Here is a 19811-nt window from a genome sequence, read left to right on the forward strand (position 1 = left end):
TTTTGAAAGTTTGGCCCTGTGCCTTATTAATGGTCATTGCAAAGGCTAATCTAACAGGAAATTGTCTGCGTGTAAAAGTAAAAGGCAAATTTGAATCTGATGGGGTCAGGGAAATCCGGGGAATAAGGACAGTTTGTGAGGTGGCAGCTGCAAAAGTTTTACACTCCAGTACATTGCGGTGACTGCTGGTAACAGTCAGGTGGGCAGGCAGGTGGGCAAGCCAACAAAAACACTATGCTCTTAGTATGCTATGAATCAGGTTTTTGTAGACAAAGGTTTTCCCTGTTCCTGAGCTCTGTTGTCCGGGGCTTTATGCCCCTGGTAGGGCCACCCAAGGCAAACTGGTCCTAGGTGAGGGATGAGACAAAGAGCAGTTAAACAAACCTCCTATGAAGAAAAACCATTTTGGACGGCGTTTTCCCTTGCCCGGACGCGGGTCACCGGGGCCCCACTCTGGAGCCAGGCCTGGAGGTGGGGCTCGATGGCGAGCGCCTGGTGGCCGGGCCTGCACCCATGGGGCTCGGCCGGGCACAGCCCGAAGAGGCAACGTGGGTCCCCCTTCCCATGGGCTCACCACCTATGGGAGGGGCCAAGGAGGTCGGGTGCAGTGTGAGTTGGGTGGTGGCCGAAGGCGGGGACCTTGGCGGTCCAATCCTCGGCTACAGAAACTGGCTCTTGGGACGTGGAATGTCACCTCTCTGAAGGGCAAGGAGCCTGAGCTAGTGTGCGAAGTTGAGAGGTTCCGGCTAGATATAGTCGGGCTCACCTCGACGCACAGCTTGGACTCTGGAACCAATCTCCTTGAGAGGGGCTGGACTCTCTACCACTCTGGAGTTGCCCCCGGTGAGAGGCGCCGAGCAGGTGTGGGTATACTTATTGCCCCCCAACTTGGAGCCTGTACATTGGGGTTTACCCCGGTGGACGAGAGGGTAGCCTCCCTTCGCCTTCGGGTGGGGGGACGGGTCCTAACTGTTGTTTGTGCGTATGCACCGAACAGCAGTTCGGAGTACCCACCCTTTTTGGAGTCCCTGGAGGGGGTGCTAGAGGGCATACCTTCTGGGGACTCCCTCGTTCTGCTGGGAGACTTCAATGCTCACGTGGGCAATGACAGTGAGACCTGGAAGGGCGTGATTGGGAGGAATGGCCCCCCTGATCTGAACCCGAGCGGTGTTTTGTTATTGGACTTCTGTGCTCGTCACGGATTGTCCATAACGAACACCATGTTCAAGCATAGGGGTGTTCATATGTGCACTTGGCACCAGGACACCCTAGGCCTCAGTTCGATGATCGACTTTGTGCTCGTGTCGTCGGACTTGCGGCCACATGTCTTGGACACTCAGGTGAAGAGAGGGGCGGAGCTGTCAACTGATCACCACCTGGTGGTGAGTTGGCTTCGATGGTGGGGGAGGATGTCGGTCAGGCGTGGTAGGCCCAAACGTGATGTGAGGGTCTGCTGGGAACGTCTGGCAGAGCCCCCTGTCAGAAGTAGCTTCAACTCCCACCTCCGGCAGAACTTCGACCACATCCCGAGGGAGGTGGGGGACATTGAGTCCGAATGGGCCATGTTCCGTGCCTCTATTGTTGAGGCAGCTGACCGGAGCTGTGGCCGTAAGGTGGTCGGTGCCTGTCGTGGCGGCAATCCCCGAACCCGCTGGTGGACACCGGCGGTGAAGGATGCCGTCAAGCTGAAGAAGGAGTCCTACAGGACCCTTTTGTCCTGTGGGACCCCGGAGGCAGCTGATAGGTACCGGCAGGCCAAGCGGAATGCGGCTTTGGTGGTTGCTGAGGCAAAAACTCGGGCGTGGGAGGAGTTTGGGGAGGCCATGGAGAATGACTTTCGGACGGCTTCGAGGAGATTCTGGTCCACCATCCGGCGTCTCAGGAAGGGGAAGCAGTGCAGTGTCAACACTGTATATGGTGGGGATGGTGCACTGCTGACCTCGACTCGGGACGTTGTGGGTCGGTGGGGGGAATACTTCGAAGACCTCCTCAATCCCATTAACATGCCTTCCAATGAGGAAGCAGAGCCTGGGGACTCAGAGGTGGGCTCCCCCATCTCTGGGACTGAGGTCACCGAGGTGGTCAAAAAAGTCCTTGGTGGCAGGGCCCCGGGGGTGGATGAGATACGCCCGGAGTTCCTCAAGGCTCTGGATGTTGTAGGACTGTCTTGGCTGACACGCCTCTGCAACATCGCATGGACATCAGGGACAGTGCCTCTGGATTGGCAGACCGGGGTGGTGGTCCCCCTCTTTAAGAAGGGGGATCGGAGGGTGTGTTCCAACTACAGAGGGATCACACTCCTCAGCCTCCCTGGAAAAGTCTATTCAGGGGTCCTGGAGAGGAGGGTCCGTCGGATAGTCGAGCCTCGGATTCAGGAGGAACAGTGTGGTTTTCGTCCTGGTCGCGGAACAGTGGACCAGCTCTACACCCTTAGCAGGGTCCTGGAGGGTGCATGGGAGTTTGCCCAACCAGTCTACATGTGTTTTGTGGACTTAGAAAAGGCATTCGACCGTGTCCCTCGGGGAATCCTGTGGGGGGTACTCCGAGAGTATGGGGTACCGGCCCCCCTGATAAGGGCTGTTCAGTCCCTGTACGATCAGTGCCAGAGCTTGGTCCGCATTGCCGGCAGTAAGTTGAACCCGTTTCCAGTGAGAGTTGGACTCCGCCAGGGCTGCCCTTTGTCACCGATTCTGTTCATAACTTTTATGGACAGAATTTCTAGGCGCAGCCAGGGTGTTGAGGGGGTCCGGTTTGGTAGGCTCAGGATTGGGTCACTGCTTTTTGCAGATGATGTTGTCCTGTTTGCTTCATCAGGCCGTGATCTTCAGCTCTCTTTGGATCGGTTCGCAGCCGAGTGTGAAGCGGCTGGGATGAGAATCAGCACCTCCAAATCCGAGACCATGGTCCTCAACCGGAAAAGGGTGGAGTGCCCTCTCAGGGTTGGTAGCGAGATCCTGCCCCAAGTAGAGGAGTTCAAGTATCTCGGGGTCTTGTTCACGAGTGAGGGAAGAATGGAGCGTGAGATCGACAGGCGGATCGGTGCGGCATCCGCAGTAATGCGGGCGTTGCATCGGTCTGTCGTGGTGAAAAAGGAGCTGAGCCGCAAGGCGAAGCTCTCAATTTTCCAGTCGATCTATGTTCCTACCCTCACCTATGGTCATGAGCTATGGGTAGTGACCGAAAGAACGAGATCGCGAATACAAGCGGCTGAAATGAGTTTCCTCCGCAGGGTGTCTGGGCTTTCCTTTAAAGATAGGGTGAGAAGCTCAGTCATCCGGGAGGGGCTCAGAGTAGAGCCGCTGCTCCTCCGCATCGAGAGGAGTCAGATGAGGTGGCTCGGGCATCTGATCAGGATGCCTCCTGGACGCCTCCCTGGTGAGGTGTTCCAGGCACGTCCAACCGGGAGGAGGCCCCGGGGAAGACCCAGGACACGCTGGAGGGACTATGTCTCTCGACTGGCCTGGGAACGCCTTGGGATTCTCCCGGAAGAGCTAGAAGAAGTGGCCGGGGAGAGGGAAGTCTGGGCATCTCTGCTCAAGCTGCTGCCCCCGCGACCCGACCTCGGATAAGCGGGAGACAATGGATGGATGGATGGATGGATGGATGGATGGATGGGAATCGCATAACTATGCAGTGTGTAAAACAGTTTGCGAGGGTGGACGCGGTCGTGCGTATCCCATGACGCGGGAGGAGAGTTAGAGTTGGCGGGCGGGGCTCTGTCGTGCGTATCCCATGGTCTCTTGTGTTGCGTGCCATGGTCGGCTGCTTAGTGAATTATATATATAGATGAGACATAAATTAAAACTTTTACTGTACTACACAATGATAACAAAGACTGCATTTAATCAAAAGGCGCCACTGAAATTAAATACTTCACTGATGGCTTAATTAGCATACCATTAATCCTTACAAATCAAATCTAAAGAGAAATATGAATTATTTTCAATACAAGAGACAGTATTAGTCATAAATGGGTTTATGATGATAACAGTACACAAACAGTATCAAATTGAATATATCTCTAGTTTTAATGGCTTTTTAATAAAAAAATGAACACTATCACAAATAAAAACCTCAACATTTTAATACACGTGTAACATAAATACAGATGTATATACAAATTTACAGATACCTGATTCAACTGTAAAAGACCCAAGTGAACACATTTTTGACTGCCTCAGTTCCCAGTGTGCCCAGACCCTGCAAAGAGGATCATAACAGCATGGAAGCCTCACCACAGTGGGTTAAGATTATGTTGTCACACATCTATTTGTCTTCTGCATTTAAAACAGCAGGGAGAAGTTTTGTCAGCAGTTTCTGGAAGCCGTTTCAAATCCATTAAGATAAAGCTTGACTGTAATTAGTGCTTGGGAATGCCAATAACCCTAAATTACCAGGTCATTCATAATAACGTTTTCTGTCACAAAGAATGGAAGCTAGAATCGCATTTCCTCACACCTCATGCCTTTTCTCCCTCACCATGTACAAATTACACATATACTCATTTACATACTTCATTTCTGCTGTCTCGCTGGTACCTATTAAAGTGCCAATCATACTTAAGCAATAGGAAGATTATGTAAGAGAGAGAGGATTAGCAAATCAACCCAGCTGCCCTGCAAAGATAAGCACTGCCTGCTATCAGGGCACCATGACTTGAGTTATAACTTCCTAATAGGTTTTCACTTTATAACAAATATCAGCTTTTTCTTTTTTTTTTTCATTCCATCTTTTTATCAGTGTGGAACTCATAGTAGAATGTTCACTGTCAAGATTTGCAGAATCATGGAACAATGCACGTTGCTTTGCGTAAGGCGAGGTATCCCGTCACCACATCCACTGGGAGCATCCTTATATAAGAGAACTCCTCAGAACTGCTAAACCGTAGCTTAGTCTGAGGGTCTGTGTAATTTGCCTACAAAAAGAAGAAAAACAATTTATTAATTTCTTTGAAATCAAAAGAAAACAGAAACTAGGAAAATACATCATTCTAAACACTGTAGTATAAAATATTTTGTAATACATTACAATGGAACTGTTGACAAACTATAACTCAAATACAGGGCGAGTCAAAATTATGTTAACACTAATGGTACTGCTATGTATATACTTATATACACTTATTGTGGATAATTTATGTGCCACATATGGTACATGTGTTGAACATGATGGCAAGCAGGTTGAGACATTCCTGTAAATCATCTTTCACATATGAAGTATGTTTTGTGAATAAATTGTTTCCACCATTCAAATGTTAACATAATTTTGACTCACCCTGCATATGTGTGTGTGTCAGGGTGAAGAAACTGCATTGGCTAGCAAATCCATAATGGACCCATTTTCTCGCACCATCAGTACACTGTAGTACCTGCAAAAGGCCAGTTTGTTTATTTTTTTCATGGATGGCCCAGTAAGCCCAGCTTACTTGTTTTCAAATATAAACTTGCCAGTGTGTTTATAAAAAAAAAAAAAAAAAAAACACTATACACCACCAACAATTTGTCACTACCGGCTGACCCACTTTTTCTCAGTAGTAAGTAAGATGAATGAACCCAATAATTCCTTTGTTGTGCAGAGATCTATTGTAAATTTTTTATTCAATGGAAATGTGCAACCTAGTGAAATTGAAGAGACTCAAAGCATGACTCAGTAATTAAATGCTCTATAGGAAAATTAACCACATATGCAGAATATTACCCAAAGCAATCTGATCACAATATAATACAATATTTTTTTTTCTTCCAAAAGATGGTGATAAGCAATCTGAAATGTCCACCTTCTCCAAGGTGATGACATGAATGCACAGAGACAATGCTTCGAATGGTACTGCCTCATTCACTTACTATACTAACAAAGTGTCAAATTAGAGGGTTGTTCAGTGCTTCCAAACCTAGGAAGAAAAAAATTATTGATGATGATGATGACGTTGACATTTATAACAACAACTATAGCTAAATGAGCAACCAAATCTCTTTTGATAAAGTCTAATAAAGTTACAGATAGACAGTGACAGTATATGTGGGGTAAACAGTAAAAATTCTGAACAAAAATTTCAACTTTGTTTTGTAAGAAAATCTGGCTTATATTTGAAAATAATTCACTTGTTCTGGTAAAGTGACAAGGGGCAATTCCTCTTCCTCTGTTTGCTAAAATTAAATTTGCAGAAATTACAGGATATGCAAATAGCTTCTTATCAGCTGGAAATGACAGTATTATAAACAAGCATCTCAGTGTCAGCAGTCGCCACACTTCAGCTGTCTTGTGCTAGTAATGTGACAAGAAGCAACCTTTATAAGGAAAATGGAAAGGATATCCAGCAGAAGTCCGTCTTAAATAATGACATTCAAATTTGGGTTGCTTGTGAACTGTGATAGGCAGACTGCTCATCTCTGTGAAGATGATGGGCTAGCTAAGAAGAAGAAATGAGTTTAAATGCAAGTTTATGTACCAGCTAAAGCTGCACATCTAGCAGTATCAGGTTATATTTTAAACCAGCACTCACATTGGAATTCCAATTCTTTATATTTTGAGCTTGTTATTTATAATACATAATAAATGTGTAGCTAACACCTGCCTGATGTTTAACACTAATTGCTTGGTGTTATAAAAGGGAAGTGGGGAGGAACTATGGTAAGTGTATGGGATTTAAGACATTCTGGAAAAGCCTACATAATAAAAGAGTATAAAAGGGAAAAACAAGGACTCTGTTATCTTTGATGTGTAGGGCAACACAAACAAACACACACACACACACACACACACCAGAGATTCATGAAGAAACAAACAGAATGTGAAACTCCATACTCATCGTAATGGAGATGAGCAGCACTACCCAAGGTGCACCCATAACAGCACACGGCAACTGCCATAAAAAAAAAAGTGTTGGCAGACTGAAGGGCACTTAAAATCACCCCAAATTTATTTTCCCTGCAGGTAGGTATGGTGTTTCTATTTCAAAGCAACTCAAAGGCCATATTTCATAAACTGTTGTTTTTTTTTTTGTTTGTTTTTTTAAAAGAACACCATAAACTGTGTATGAGAACAGAGCTAGTGATTTTACACTGTGAGCAATGTGAATATTTTTATTCAAAATAATGATTTCAGCATACCATATTAAAACAAAAACACAAAGGGTGCTACATATTTGATTTTTATTAATATGTCTGAATGATACAAGTAAAAAAATCATCATTCTCATATGATAATGTATGCAATACTGGACTAGCCTTGTCTAGAAATTAATTCTAACTTGTAACTGATTAGCTAAGTGCTGCAATATTTAAAACTGAAGAGACCTAACAAAAACAAAGTCCAAAAGCTTACTGCAACCTCTTCAGTTCTGTGACAGGTAATTAAAAGTAAGAGGCATAAATAGCTTATGAAAAAAACAGATGCCACAGAATTAAGCTATTAAGTTATTAAATATGAAAAGAACTTCATCTGGTACTTGAATTAAAACAAGAGATAAAACTTAAACAGGGTGACTTCAAAAGGACAGTTAAATAACATCCAATAACCAATAAGAAATAAATGTGTGAGGTCATAAAAATAGGAATAAAAGGCAACAGGATAAGGCGTACAAGACTAGAATGAGAAAACAATGACTGAAGCAAAAAACCATTCAAATGTAGCTTCATGCTATTTTGTGGTAACAATTGTAATGTCTTCAATTATGATTTTAACAATCTAGAACATAGCAGTGTGAAGTAACAGTGGAACAGGGCTGGGTATTATGGGCTTAAATTGATATTGCAATTATTTTGAACAAAACTGTGATATTTGATACATATCAATATGTTCTCAAAATGCCTTAAAGATTGAAGATGGGCACCATATATAACATAAACCTGATATATTTTCACACATCAATTGTATGAAATACTAGCCGAAGTACTTGCCGTTGCCCAGATATACCGTGGGTATAGAAAAGAATCACCCCCTTCAAAATATTCACATTTGTTTTGCTTTAAAACCTTAAATGAGAACACACACAATTTCTTCCCAGCTTTACTTACTCAATGCAACCTATTATATCCAAGTGAAAGATATCACAGCTACAGTTCAGAAAAATTATAAAAAATCAAAAACAAGACTTACCGAGATTAATAAAGGATCACCCCCCCCCACCCCCCCACCCCCCCCGCATGTCAATATTTTGTTGAACCACCTTTTGCTTTAATGGCAGCCTCGAGTCTGTTGGGATACTTCTCTATCAGCTTTGCACATCTACATTGAGTAATATTTGCCCACTCTTGTACTGTTCAAATTCAATCAAATTGGATGGTGAATGTTGGTGGACTGCTGTCTTCAAATCTTTCCACAGATTTTCAGTGGGATTTAGGTCTGGGCCCTGACTGGCCACACGAGGACATTCACTTTTTTCTCCTTCAGCCACTGTGTGGTCAATTTTGCTGTGTGCTTCAGGTTGTTGTTGTGTTAAAAGGTGAATATTCTGTCCATCTTCAACTTTCTGGCAGAGGGTAGCAGGTTTTCCTCAAGAAGTTGATGGCATTTGCCCCATCCATTTTTCCTTCTAGCCTAACGAGAGCCGCAGGCCCTGCGGCACAGAAACACCCCCACAACAGGATGCTGCCACCTCCATGCTTTACTATTTTGCATATTACTTGGTATTGAGGCCAAATAGTTTGATTTTGGTCTCATTTGACCATAAGACCTTTTCCACTTGGCATCAAAATCTTCAAGGTGCATTATGGCAAAGCTCAAACGAGCCTTAATGTGGCCTTTCTTGAGAAGTGGCTTTTCCCTTGCGACCCTCCCGAACAAGCCACAATTGTGCAGCGCTTGTGAAATTGTTGTGACATGCACACAATGACCACTCTTTGCCATAAAATCCTGTAACTCCTTCAAAGAGGCCATTGGCCTCTTGGTAGCCTCTCTTACCAGTTTCCTCCTTGCTCTTCCATCCAGTTTGGAGGGACGGCTGGATCCCGGGAGGGTCCTAGTAGTACCAAACACTTGCCACTTCTTTATTATGGACTTTACTGTGCTCCTTGGGATTGATAAAGCCTTTGAGATTTTTTTTGTATCCATCTCCTGCCTTATGTCTGTCCACAACTCTATCCCTGAGATCTTTTGAAAATGGCTTGCCACCCAGAGTCAGTTGTTTGCGGTCAGTTGCACTACCAAGCAAGGGAATGAATGCTCCAGAAACAGCTTCACTAATCACACGGATTACAATTGATCACAGGTGGAAGCCAGTAACCATGGTCTGCAATGGAAATGGTGGGCACTTACACCTGATTGAGTTTACAAATATTGTTTAGGAGGGGGGTGATCCTTTATTTATCTCAGTATTTCTTGTTTTTCATTTTTTATAATTTTTCGGAACTGTAGCTGTGATATCATTCACTTGGATGTTATAGGTTGCATTGAGTAAGTAAAGCTGGGAAGAAATATTTTTATGTGTTTTCATTTAAGGCTGTAAAGCAAAAAAAATGGGAATATTTCGAAGTGGGGGATTATTTTCTATACCCACTGTATACTGCCCAAAACAATTAAAAGAACACTTTTTAATCAGAGTATAGAATCAAGTTAATGAAACGTCTGGGCTATTGATCTGGTCAGTTAAGTAGCAGAAGGGATTGTTAATCAGTTTCAGTTGCTTTGGTGTTAATGAAATTAACAACAGGTGCACTAGAGGGGCAACAATGAGACAACCCCAAAACAGGAATGGTTTAACAGGTGGAGGCCACTGAAATTTTTCCCTCCTCATCTTTTCTGACTGTTTATTCACTAGTTTTGCATTTGGCTACGGTCATTGTCACTACTGGTAGCACGAGGCGATACCTGGACCTTTAAGAGGTTTCACAGGTAGTCCAACTCCTCCAGGATAGCACATCAATATGTGCCATTGCCAGAAGGTTTGCTGTGTCTCCCAGCACAGTCTCAAGGGCATGGAGGAGATTCCAGGAGACAGGCAGTTATTCTAGGAGAGCTGGACATGGCTGTAGAAGGTCCTTAATCCATCAGCAGGAACGGTATCCACTCCTTTGGGCAAGGAGGAACATAATGACTTCCAGCAGGCCACTGGTGTGAATGACTCTGACCAAACAATCAGAAACAGACTTCACAAGGGTGGCCTGAGGGCCCAATGTCCTCTAGTAGGCCCTGTGCTCACTTCCTGGCACCATGGAGCTCAATTGGCATTTGCCATAGAATACCAGAATTGTCAGGTCCACCAATAGCTCCATGTGCTTTTCACAGATGGAAGCAGGTTCACCCTGAGAACATGTGACATACATGAAAGGTGTGGAGAACATTATGCTACCTGTAACATCGTTCAGCATGAGTGGTTTGGTGGTGGGTCAGTGATGGTCTAGGGAGACATATCCATGGAGGAACGTACAGACCTCTACAGGCTAGACAACGGCACCTTGACTGCCACTAAGTATTGGGATGAAATCCTTGGACCCATTGTCAGACCCTATGCTGGTGCAGTGGGACCTGGATTCTTCTTGGTGCACGACAATGCCCAGCTTCATGTGGTGAGAGTATGCAGGCAGTTCCTGGAGGATGAAGAAATTGATACCATTGACTGGCCCCCATGCTCACCTGACCTAAATCCAATAGAACACCTCTGGGACATTATGTTTTGGTCCATCCAACGCCACCAGGTTGCACCTCAGACTGCCCAGGAGCTCAGTGATGCTCTGGTCCAGATCTGGGAGGAAATCCCCCAGGACACCATCATCCCCCAATGTTGTCAGGCATGTATACAAGCACGTGGGGGCCATACAAACTACGGAGTACGATTTGGAGTTGCTGCAATGAAATTTCAACAAAATGGACTAGCCTGCCATATCATTGTTTCACTTTGATTTTCAGGGTGTCTTTGAATTCAGCCCTCTCTAGGTTGATAATTTTGATTTCCATCAAACGATGTGGCATTCTTTCGATCCTAACACATTACCCAGTTCATATCAGTATAGATATCCAGAGCAATTTTTTTCTCCATTGAGATCTGATGTGTTTTCAAAGTGTTCCTTTAATTTTTTTAAGCAGTTTATTTGTAGAATGGGTTAAAGGAAAGAAAGCAAAGGTTTAGATGTTTTTAAAAATGGTGACCTTGTTGTTATTGCTAGCTCTCTCATCCTTCATCCATATTACCCCTCTATCAATGACTATGCTCTGAAGATTCAAGAATATGTTCCTTGTGCCCAATTGAATTCCATAATTTCAGTAACTCTTTCTGCATTGTAACCAGGAACATAGTAATGTCTGATTCTCTTAGTTCAAGGTGGACAGTGTTTAAATTACGAAGAAAAGCAGACAAAGCAGAGGTTAATGATTCTCCTTTGTGTTGCACCGAAATTCCAGTCTCACTCAACACACCCTCCAAAAGCACTCAATACTCACTTTTATATTACAGCAGATGCAGGCAGTATGTGGCACTGTCCAAGTAACTAATGTTAAGCTCTAGTCATTTTGTCTGCTACTCTGGCTTCAGTCTGTTTCGATGTTTCACTTGCTCTGAGCCAACAGGTGGCACTGGTGAGCAAACTGTAGCACACTTGAGTTTGAGAACACTGGGACCCCCAGGGTCAAAATGTTGGGTTTCAAAGTAGTTTGTCAATCAGTAAACAGCGCTGTCTCTCACTCTCCATTTGAATGTTTTATATAAGGAAAGACAAAACTCTTAATTTATTACCCCTCAAACTCCAGATTGTAATACATGTATAGTACGTGTATAGTACTAAACTCAATATGAAAATAAAATCACCTGTAATGCAGTTTACTCCTTAACTGATTAAAAAAAAACTTGAAAAAAGAAAAAAAACTAAGAAAACTGCTGTTTTTATTCCTGCTTGTAACATTTTAGTAGTGTAGAATGAATGAAATGAAGGCTCACACAATGCACAGACTTCTCACTTCTTGTGTGATGAGAATTACTGGCTAGTGTAGTTATTTAACACTGACAAAGTCCAAACGTTTGGACATGTGTGCAGCTTACATTTTTCTTTTAACACATAAAATTGACTAGCAATTGACAAGTTATTCACCAATTACCCAATAACACATATTAAGCAAAACCGGCCAGGTCTGTTCCACTGCAGAGAAACCGGTGCATCATGCTGCTGTTGACACTGTTGGCAACTAAAGGTCAAGAACTGGTTTCAAATGACAACTGTTATGTCTAGCCCTGGAAATGAGTATTTCCTCAAAGGTAAGAATCATTTATATAAAAAAGCACTTTTCTAAGCTAGAATTGAATTATTGAAAAGAGTAAATCAACCTTTAGCATTGAAATATAATATAAAGAAACAAAACTTAACTCACCATAAGTCCAGAAATGTCAGAGTACTTCTTAGTTGGTTTAAATGAGGGTGGAGCATCAATATTATAATCTGCAAGTTTAAAAGATATAATAGGTGAAAGGAGAACAAAACTATTTATATTTAAACACATAAACTACATAGTTCTTTAAAACAAGCAATTATCAACAAATATAAACAAAAATCACAGTGAATTGTAACAACAATACAACCTAAGGAAAAAAATGTAAAACAAATATCCATCCACCCATTTCTAAACTATGTTAATTTAATATAGAGACAGGGCTTGTTAGGTAATAGATTTCAATATGTGTTTATTTCAAGTAACATTAGATCATATTTTGTAACCTTTTCTCACACCTCTCTGTATTTCACAAATATTGATACATACTATAGACCAAGTGGCAAGAAAATCTACAGTATATCTACCTGCTTTTCAGCACTGGCGATCTCATATACTAAAAAAATTTAGGTACGGTAAGAACACTAACTGATAATGGCCTACAGATAAACTACACAATTGTATTTCACCATTCACCTTGAAATGTGAAGCAAGTCAATATGTCTAAGAAACTAATGGATTTTTCACTGTTATATGTAGTGGGGTCACTTCTAAAATTACTGACCGATTTTCTAGCTTCAATTCTGAAATTAAACTGCCTATAACACGGATTCCAATCTAGACCTGAATAAACACAGGCATTGACATTCATTTTACTTAACATCTGTTTGCATAAATAACTAAACTTTATTTTAAACATGCATTCATCCGTCCATTTTCTTAACCCATTTATCCAGAACAGGGCCGCATGAAAGCTGGAGCTTATCCCAGCAATCATTGGGCACAGGCTCATTTTATTTATTTATTTATTTATTTATTTCATCTTCTTGCTGTAAAGGGCAAGATGAAAAGCCAAATTCTGCCATTACTAGCATCATTAGTATATTTTATGTCAATTAGTAATGATTTTAATATTTCAATTTGGCGAAATTAAATCCTGCACTTTACAGAAGATTTATTTTTAGGCAGCTAAAATCTCATAGTAAATTGGTTGTGCTGCTGGTGGCACCCTACCTTTACTAAACATGATGCCATTTTGGTTTGAATTAAGCTTCAAATTTTGTTTTTCATTTTCTTTCTTCCTGTGAAAATTTCCATTAACTTTGCATAGAAAAAATGAAACCATAGTTAGCATTTAACATCTAACATTTACAGGCATGGAGTAATGAACAGCATAAATGTCTTATTATTTATCAAGTTACCATTATTACATGGTTCACTCTGGACAAAAAAAGATTTTGCTTCCTGATCACTTTTGGGCGTATCTTATAGATGTTGTCCTACTGATTACAAAAAACACCTTTAAATGATCCTATCAAGTACCGTTTTATTGCAATCATCTACTGTATTTTTGTGACTTCATGTCATATTACAAGTATAGATGTATATAACAACAACACAAGTAACCTCTTGGGTGATCTAAAAGGAGTGGCTCTGCGACTAGGGTTGCAGTTTGGATATCCCAAATGTGGTTGTTTATTTAGCAAATGGACAACAGTGCTCAAGAGTCTCATGATATTAAAAAGAACTGGCTCCTCTGTAAGCATTTGGTTCCAGGGCAGAAAGATATGGCTATCTGTCAGTCTGACAATGACACTGTCTGTCCATTTTTCCATCTCCATCACTCTCACTCCTGTGTGTATGCTGGAGAGAGAGCAGGCCAATTCGGAAAAGGCACACACAAGCAGGCACGATGGGCAAAGGAATTGCCCCCCAGGCATAGTGGGTTGGTTTCAATTCTCTCAATTTCCATTCTCTTCCCTGATTGTTGATGGGTCCATTGTTGTTCAAAGTGATGAACTCCATTTATTAACCGTCTTCAAAGCACATACTCAGGATGCATATGTGGAATGGAGCAGGCCTTGAGAGAATGCTTCAAGTAGTCCTTCAAGAGCTTCTTTGGTCCATATTGAGGTTGGGATCCTTCAGCAAGTTCACCTTACAGGACCATCAAGGGAAGTGGAGACTCAACCACATGGATAACATGCCTGGTCCAGTGAAGGACACAGCTGAGCAGTATGCCCTTAATGCTTGTTGAAGAGCAGCATTCCAGAATTTGAGTGTGTGGAGCCCTGTCCTCCCAAGTAATGCCCAGGATCTTTTGGAGGCAGCGAATGTGGAATGCTTCTAGTGTGCAGATTTGCTTGCGGTAGGGAGTCCAGGACTCGCATCCATAAAGGAATGTTGATATATGTACCGCGTGATATACCACAACCTTGGTTGCCATGTGGTGATTTTGGTTACGAAAGACATGCTTGTGTAGGCAGCCAAAAACAGAGGAGCCTAGTCAGAGGCAGTTCGCAATCTCCTCAGTCACAGAGACATCATTAGATATTATGCTTCCGAGGTAGGGGAAGGATTGTATGTTCTCCAGAGTCTTGTTGCCAGTCTTGACATCAAATGGAGGATCTGTGTGCTGGAAGGCAGTCTAAAGGGTCAGTGTCTTTGAGGTGCTGATTTCCTGGCCCATCCAGGAATAGGCTGAGTATAAATACTCAAAGGTCCTCTGAAGGCTTTCTGGGTGAACAGCTATGCCGGCAACATCAACAACATTCTGGAGCTCTTTGATGATTGTCAAGGAGGTTTATGAGTGGACTGACAGTCTTCAGAGGTTGACCATATTACCATCCAGTCTGTACCGTATCCGCACTCCATTAGTGGAATCCAACGCATTTCTAGAGAGAAGAGTGACGGCGACAAGGTAAAAGATGAAAAGCTCCGGAGCCAGGACACAGCCTTATTTGACAGCAACAGTGATTTCAAAGGGAGCCAATGTGTCCTTGCCAACAATGTTTCCGCACACTTATTGCATCATGGAAGAGATGGAGCATAATGAGGAATTTCAGGGAATATCCAAATTTACAGAGTACTTCCCCAAAGCATCTCACGGTTGATGGTGTCGAATGCTTTCAGCAGGATGATGAAGGCAAAGCAAGCCCTGAGTCTTCTCAAGAAGCTGGAAGATGACGAAGATCATATCTGTTGTGCTGTGTTTGGGATGAAAGTCAGCTTGTGACTCCTGAAGTACTGTGTCTGCCATATGAGGAAGCAGCCGGAGAACCATGACATAGCCAAAGACTTTCCCTGCAATATCTGGCAGTGAAATACCAAGGCTGTTGCCACAGTCTGATCAGCCTCCATGGTAGCCTGTTTCCAATAGTCGGGAATTTTGCCAAGCTTCCAACAAGATTAAGTTCCCCTTATTTATAAATTTTGAGAAGTGTCGTACCACCTGCGGTCCAGAATGGAGCTACATTACTTAGAGAAGGACCAGAAATTCCTCTGATTACACTGTAGAACTCATTGGTCTTGTTGTCATCTGTGTAGCGTTGGATTTCATTTCAGTGGCCTCGTTGATCCACCATTTGTTCTAGATTTTACAGTGCCTAGGTTGTATAATCGATAGTTTTTTTTCACTTCTGCAAGAATTAAACTAATAACCAATTTGCAAGATGAGCTTGGAATGCTGCATTCTTGGTCTCCAGGAGGGGGACAATCTTGTCTGTGGCTTCCTCGAATGAGTCTGAGAATCCAAGGATTTTTTTGGTGCAGAACTGCAGGGCTATGAGCAGCAAGGCCCACAGTTCATCAACTTCAGGATTAGTAGTCCTGATGTCACCATCTGTGGTTTGGGATATGGATTTCTTCAAGCTGAGTGTGAAGAAGACTTGTCAATGTGTTTCTGGTGTCAACAGTTGCAAGAATGCAACACTGAGGTGTGGCTTGGGGGATTGTCTTCTTATAAGTGGCCTAAGTACAGCATGGAGAATGGACCAGACAAGTCTATGATCTGTCTAGCATTTTGCTCTCTGCATCGCTTGTGTGATCAAGATCACGTAGAGAGCATGCTAATAAACAATCATGTATTCCAGGTGGCGCCAGTTCTTTGATCAAGGATTTACCCATGTTGTCTTGTATTTGTTGCGGAGCTGAAACAGCGTTGGTAATAGACAGTTGGTGCTCCACACAGAAAGATAAGGGATGGTGCCCGTTATCACTCAAGTTTCCAGATCACATTATTCCAAACGTCAGAATTCCTTCCAACTTGTGCATTTAAGTCTCCAAGTAAGGCGATCTTGTCTGAAGCAGGAACATTCCAGACTGCTTTGTCAAGGGAAATGCAGTTGTCCTTTTCTTCCTCTGTTGAATGCAAAACAGGAGCATATACGCTGATGATTGTCATATGGGAAACTTTCACCAGTGGAACACACAGGGTCATTAAGAGCGAGCCGATACCAACAGGAGACTCTGGGATTTTTGGGAGGAGTTCACTCTTGACAGCAAGGTCAATTCCATGAATGTGCATCTCTTAACTTTGGTCAGCCTTTCCAGAAGAATGTATGCCCAGCTGTGGTTTCAATGACAAATCCTTCATTAGCAAGTTGAGTCTCACTTAGGGCACAGATATCCACCTTGTAGCACTGGAGCTCTGAGACTACAGGGGCTGTCCTCTGAGGTGGTCAGTCGGTAGTGGTCAAATCCATGAGTGTGCGGGCATTCCAAGAAGAAAGGATAAAAGATTTTATCATGTACGGGGGTGACTCACCAGGTGCAGTTTCCTGGCCGAGTACAGATGGGACAAACTTTATTTAGTACGCCTTTTATTATTCCCTCCCTGTCAGAATAGGCAGTGCTATCCTTGAAAAAGGCTGCCTAGTCACAAATTCATCAATGCTGGTCAAATATTATAGGAAACCAAAAGAGCAGATGAAGAGTACAAATGAAAATCAGAAGGACAACATTCTGGCGCAATTGAATTAATGCAAAGTTCATCATTAAGTGATTAAACACACTAAATTTAATTTTAAAAATTCAGATGATAATAGGCCATTCAGCTCAACATACAGTAGCTTGCCAGACCTATCCACTTAATTCTTCCAAAACAACATTATGTTTAATTTTGAAAGTCCATAAAGTTCTACAGTCTACCACACAACTGTTTAACTTATTTAATGTGCCTATAGCTCTATGAGTGAAGAAAAACTTCCTAAAGTTTGTATGAAATATACCCTTAATAAATTTCCAACTATGTCTCTGTGTTCTTTTTAAAGTAACAGTTTCAATCCGCTTTACTACTTCCTTTCATAATTTTAAGCACATCAAATCATATCACCTCTTAATCTCTACTTGCTTAAACTGAAAGGCTCAGCTCTTTTAATCTTTCCTTTAACCCATCCCTGGCAGCCCTGGAATCTGCTTAGTCACGCTTCTCTGGACTTTTTCTAGTGCTTTTATATCTACTTTGTGGCCCCGAGACCAAAGCTGTATACAATACTCCAGATAAGGCCTCACCAGTGCGTTAGAAAGCTTGAGCAAAACCTCCTTGAACTTGTACTCTACACATCGGGCTGTATAACCCAACATTCTGTTAGCCTTCCTAATGACTTCAGAACACTGTCTGGAAATTGACAGTGATGAATGCTCTACGACTCTTAAATCCTTCTCATAACATGTACTTTCAATTGTCAGACCTCTTATTATGTATTCAAACATAACATTTTTACTTCCTATATGCAATATTTTACATTTACTTGCATTCAATTTCATTTGCCACAAACCTGACCAAGTCTGTATACTGTCCAAGTCCCTTGGTAATGATTCAACAGATTCGAGATAATCTGCCAATCCACCTAACTTTGTACCATCTGTAAACATAACCAGCTTGTTATTTATGTTCCTATCCAAATCAATAATATTAAAATTAAAAATATATATAAAAAAATTAAGTTACACGATTTAATTAAAAAATGCACTAAAAAAAGTAAAATATATTTTTTTTCTTGTACTAAGATTTTGTTGGTAATATGTGACTAAAAATAAAGTTGTGGGGCACCCATTAAAGAATTAATTTAATTCAATTAAAATGAATAGATTCTTTAAAGAGAAATTTCTTACCAGCTTAACTACGGAAAGAAAATAACACATCATAGAAAAGTAGATTTAGGTATGCAGGATGATGGTTATATATTATATTAGTTTTACAGCCTGTGACTACCTGATGCTGTTTTATTTTCAGATATGAACTATCACTAACGTGCACTACAAATTACAATCAGTTGGATAGAATTGTTCTACCAGTGTTCATTTCTTAGTGATAAATGTACATAACTGTACTGTACTTTTCCATACATAAAATAAAAATGTATATAAACATATTCGTGTGTACCATCTTTTTTTTTTTTTAACCTTTCACCGTGACTTAATGTACAGTATAAAATATTACCAAGTAATATTTTGTCCACTGCTTGTCCCGTTCCAAAAGAAGTCTGGAAAGTGCCCTTTTACATTTACACAATTAAAGAACAGATCAGAATTTGCTGAATATAGCAAAATGATTACTTCCGTCAATGTACTAGATTATTTAAAAAATATATATTTGTGCCTCTTTTAAAAAATTACTAAACATTTTAAGATACATCTCCCAATAAAAAAAATCTACACTAATAACATTAAATATACATTTTAACAGATTTACAACACAGCCAGCCAGCCAGCCAGCTAGATAGCTAGATAGCTAGATTGACAGATAGATAGCTAGATCTATCTAAGTTCATAAAAGTAAACACGTAATTCTCTACTGATCCTTTTTTTCCTGAAATCACATTATCCTGTATAGTGCAGCAACAACCTGTGGCCTGCCCTAGCAGCAAGAAAGTGCATCTGGCAATTATTGAAAGGAAATTGATACTGGTGCTCCAGATGCCCCCTGGTGTTAATCTTATGCATGCATAACCATTTCAGACTTAATAACTACATCCAAACTCCAACACTGTAAACCTACAGTAGATATTAACTTTATAAGAAAGAGTTGAAAAATTATACTACATAGATGCATCGGTACAGTGTATTTAACATAAAAACAAGTGTGAAAAGTAAAATAATTTAAAACATGGAAATAACTCTGAATTTTGCTGCCATGCAACATGGTTGCTAGTAATTTCCTTTGGAGTTGCATGCCACTTCTATTATTTTCCTTTCACATACCAAGGATGTATTGTGTATACGAGGAAAAACAGTGTGACGGAGATAAAATATCAACTTTTGAATGCATTCACAAATTTTAGGCTTCACTGGATGTGATTAGACCACTGTCATTGTATTGTCCATCTCTGTGTGTAAAGATCCAAAACAGTGTACATGAAAGCTGAAAAGCATATCACTTATTCAGTATGAAAGTTCACATAATTATTAGTATTGCAAAATGTTAGAAGTGAATTGATTTTGTGAAAAATCACTCCAGATCATTTTGCAGTACAGGAATTAGATAGTTAGATAGATAGATAGATACTTTATTTATCCCAAGGGGAAATTCACATACTCCAGCAGCACCTTACTGATACAAAAAAAAACAATATTAAAGATTGATAATAATGCAGGTAAAAACAGACAATAACTTTATATAATATAAACGTTTAAAACCCTCGGGTGGAATTGAACAATCGCATAGTTTGGAGGAG

The 19811-nt window shown here is 41.5% G+C and overlaps 1 protein-coding gene across 1 annotated transcript in view; it reads right to left on the reverse strand.

Moving 5' to 3' along the window:
- Positions 1 to 4269: 4269 nt before the first annotated feature.
- ino80c (INO80 complex subunit C) overlaps positions 4270 to 19811 on the reverse strand; it is a 48719-nt gene continuing 33177 nt past the window's right edge. The window contains exons 4-5 of the mRNA XM_028817412.2: positions 12298 to 12365; positions 4270 to 4915 (exon numbers count right to left, since the gene is read on the reverse strand). Coding sequence (XP_028673245.1) covers positions 4784 to 4915; positions 12298 to 12365 — 200 coding nt within the window. The 3' untranslated portion in view covers positions 4270 to 4783. The remainder of the gene's footprint in view (positions 4916 to 12297; positions 12366 to 19811) is intronic.

The sequence above is a fragment of the Erpetoichthys calabaricus genome, chromosome 13 (assembly GCF_900747795.2).
Source record: "Erpetoichthys calabaricus chromosome 13, fErpCal1.3, whole genome shotgun sequence".
Taxonomy (NCBI): domain Eukaryota; kingdom Metazoa; phylum Chordata; class Cladistia; order Polypteriformes; family Polypteridae; genus Erpetoichthys; species Erpetoichthys calabaricus.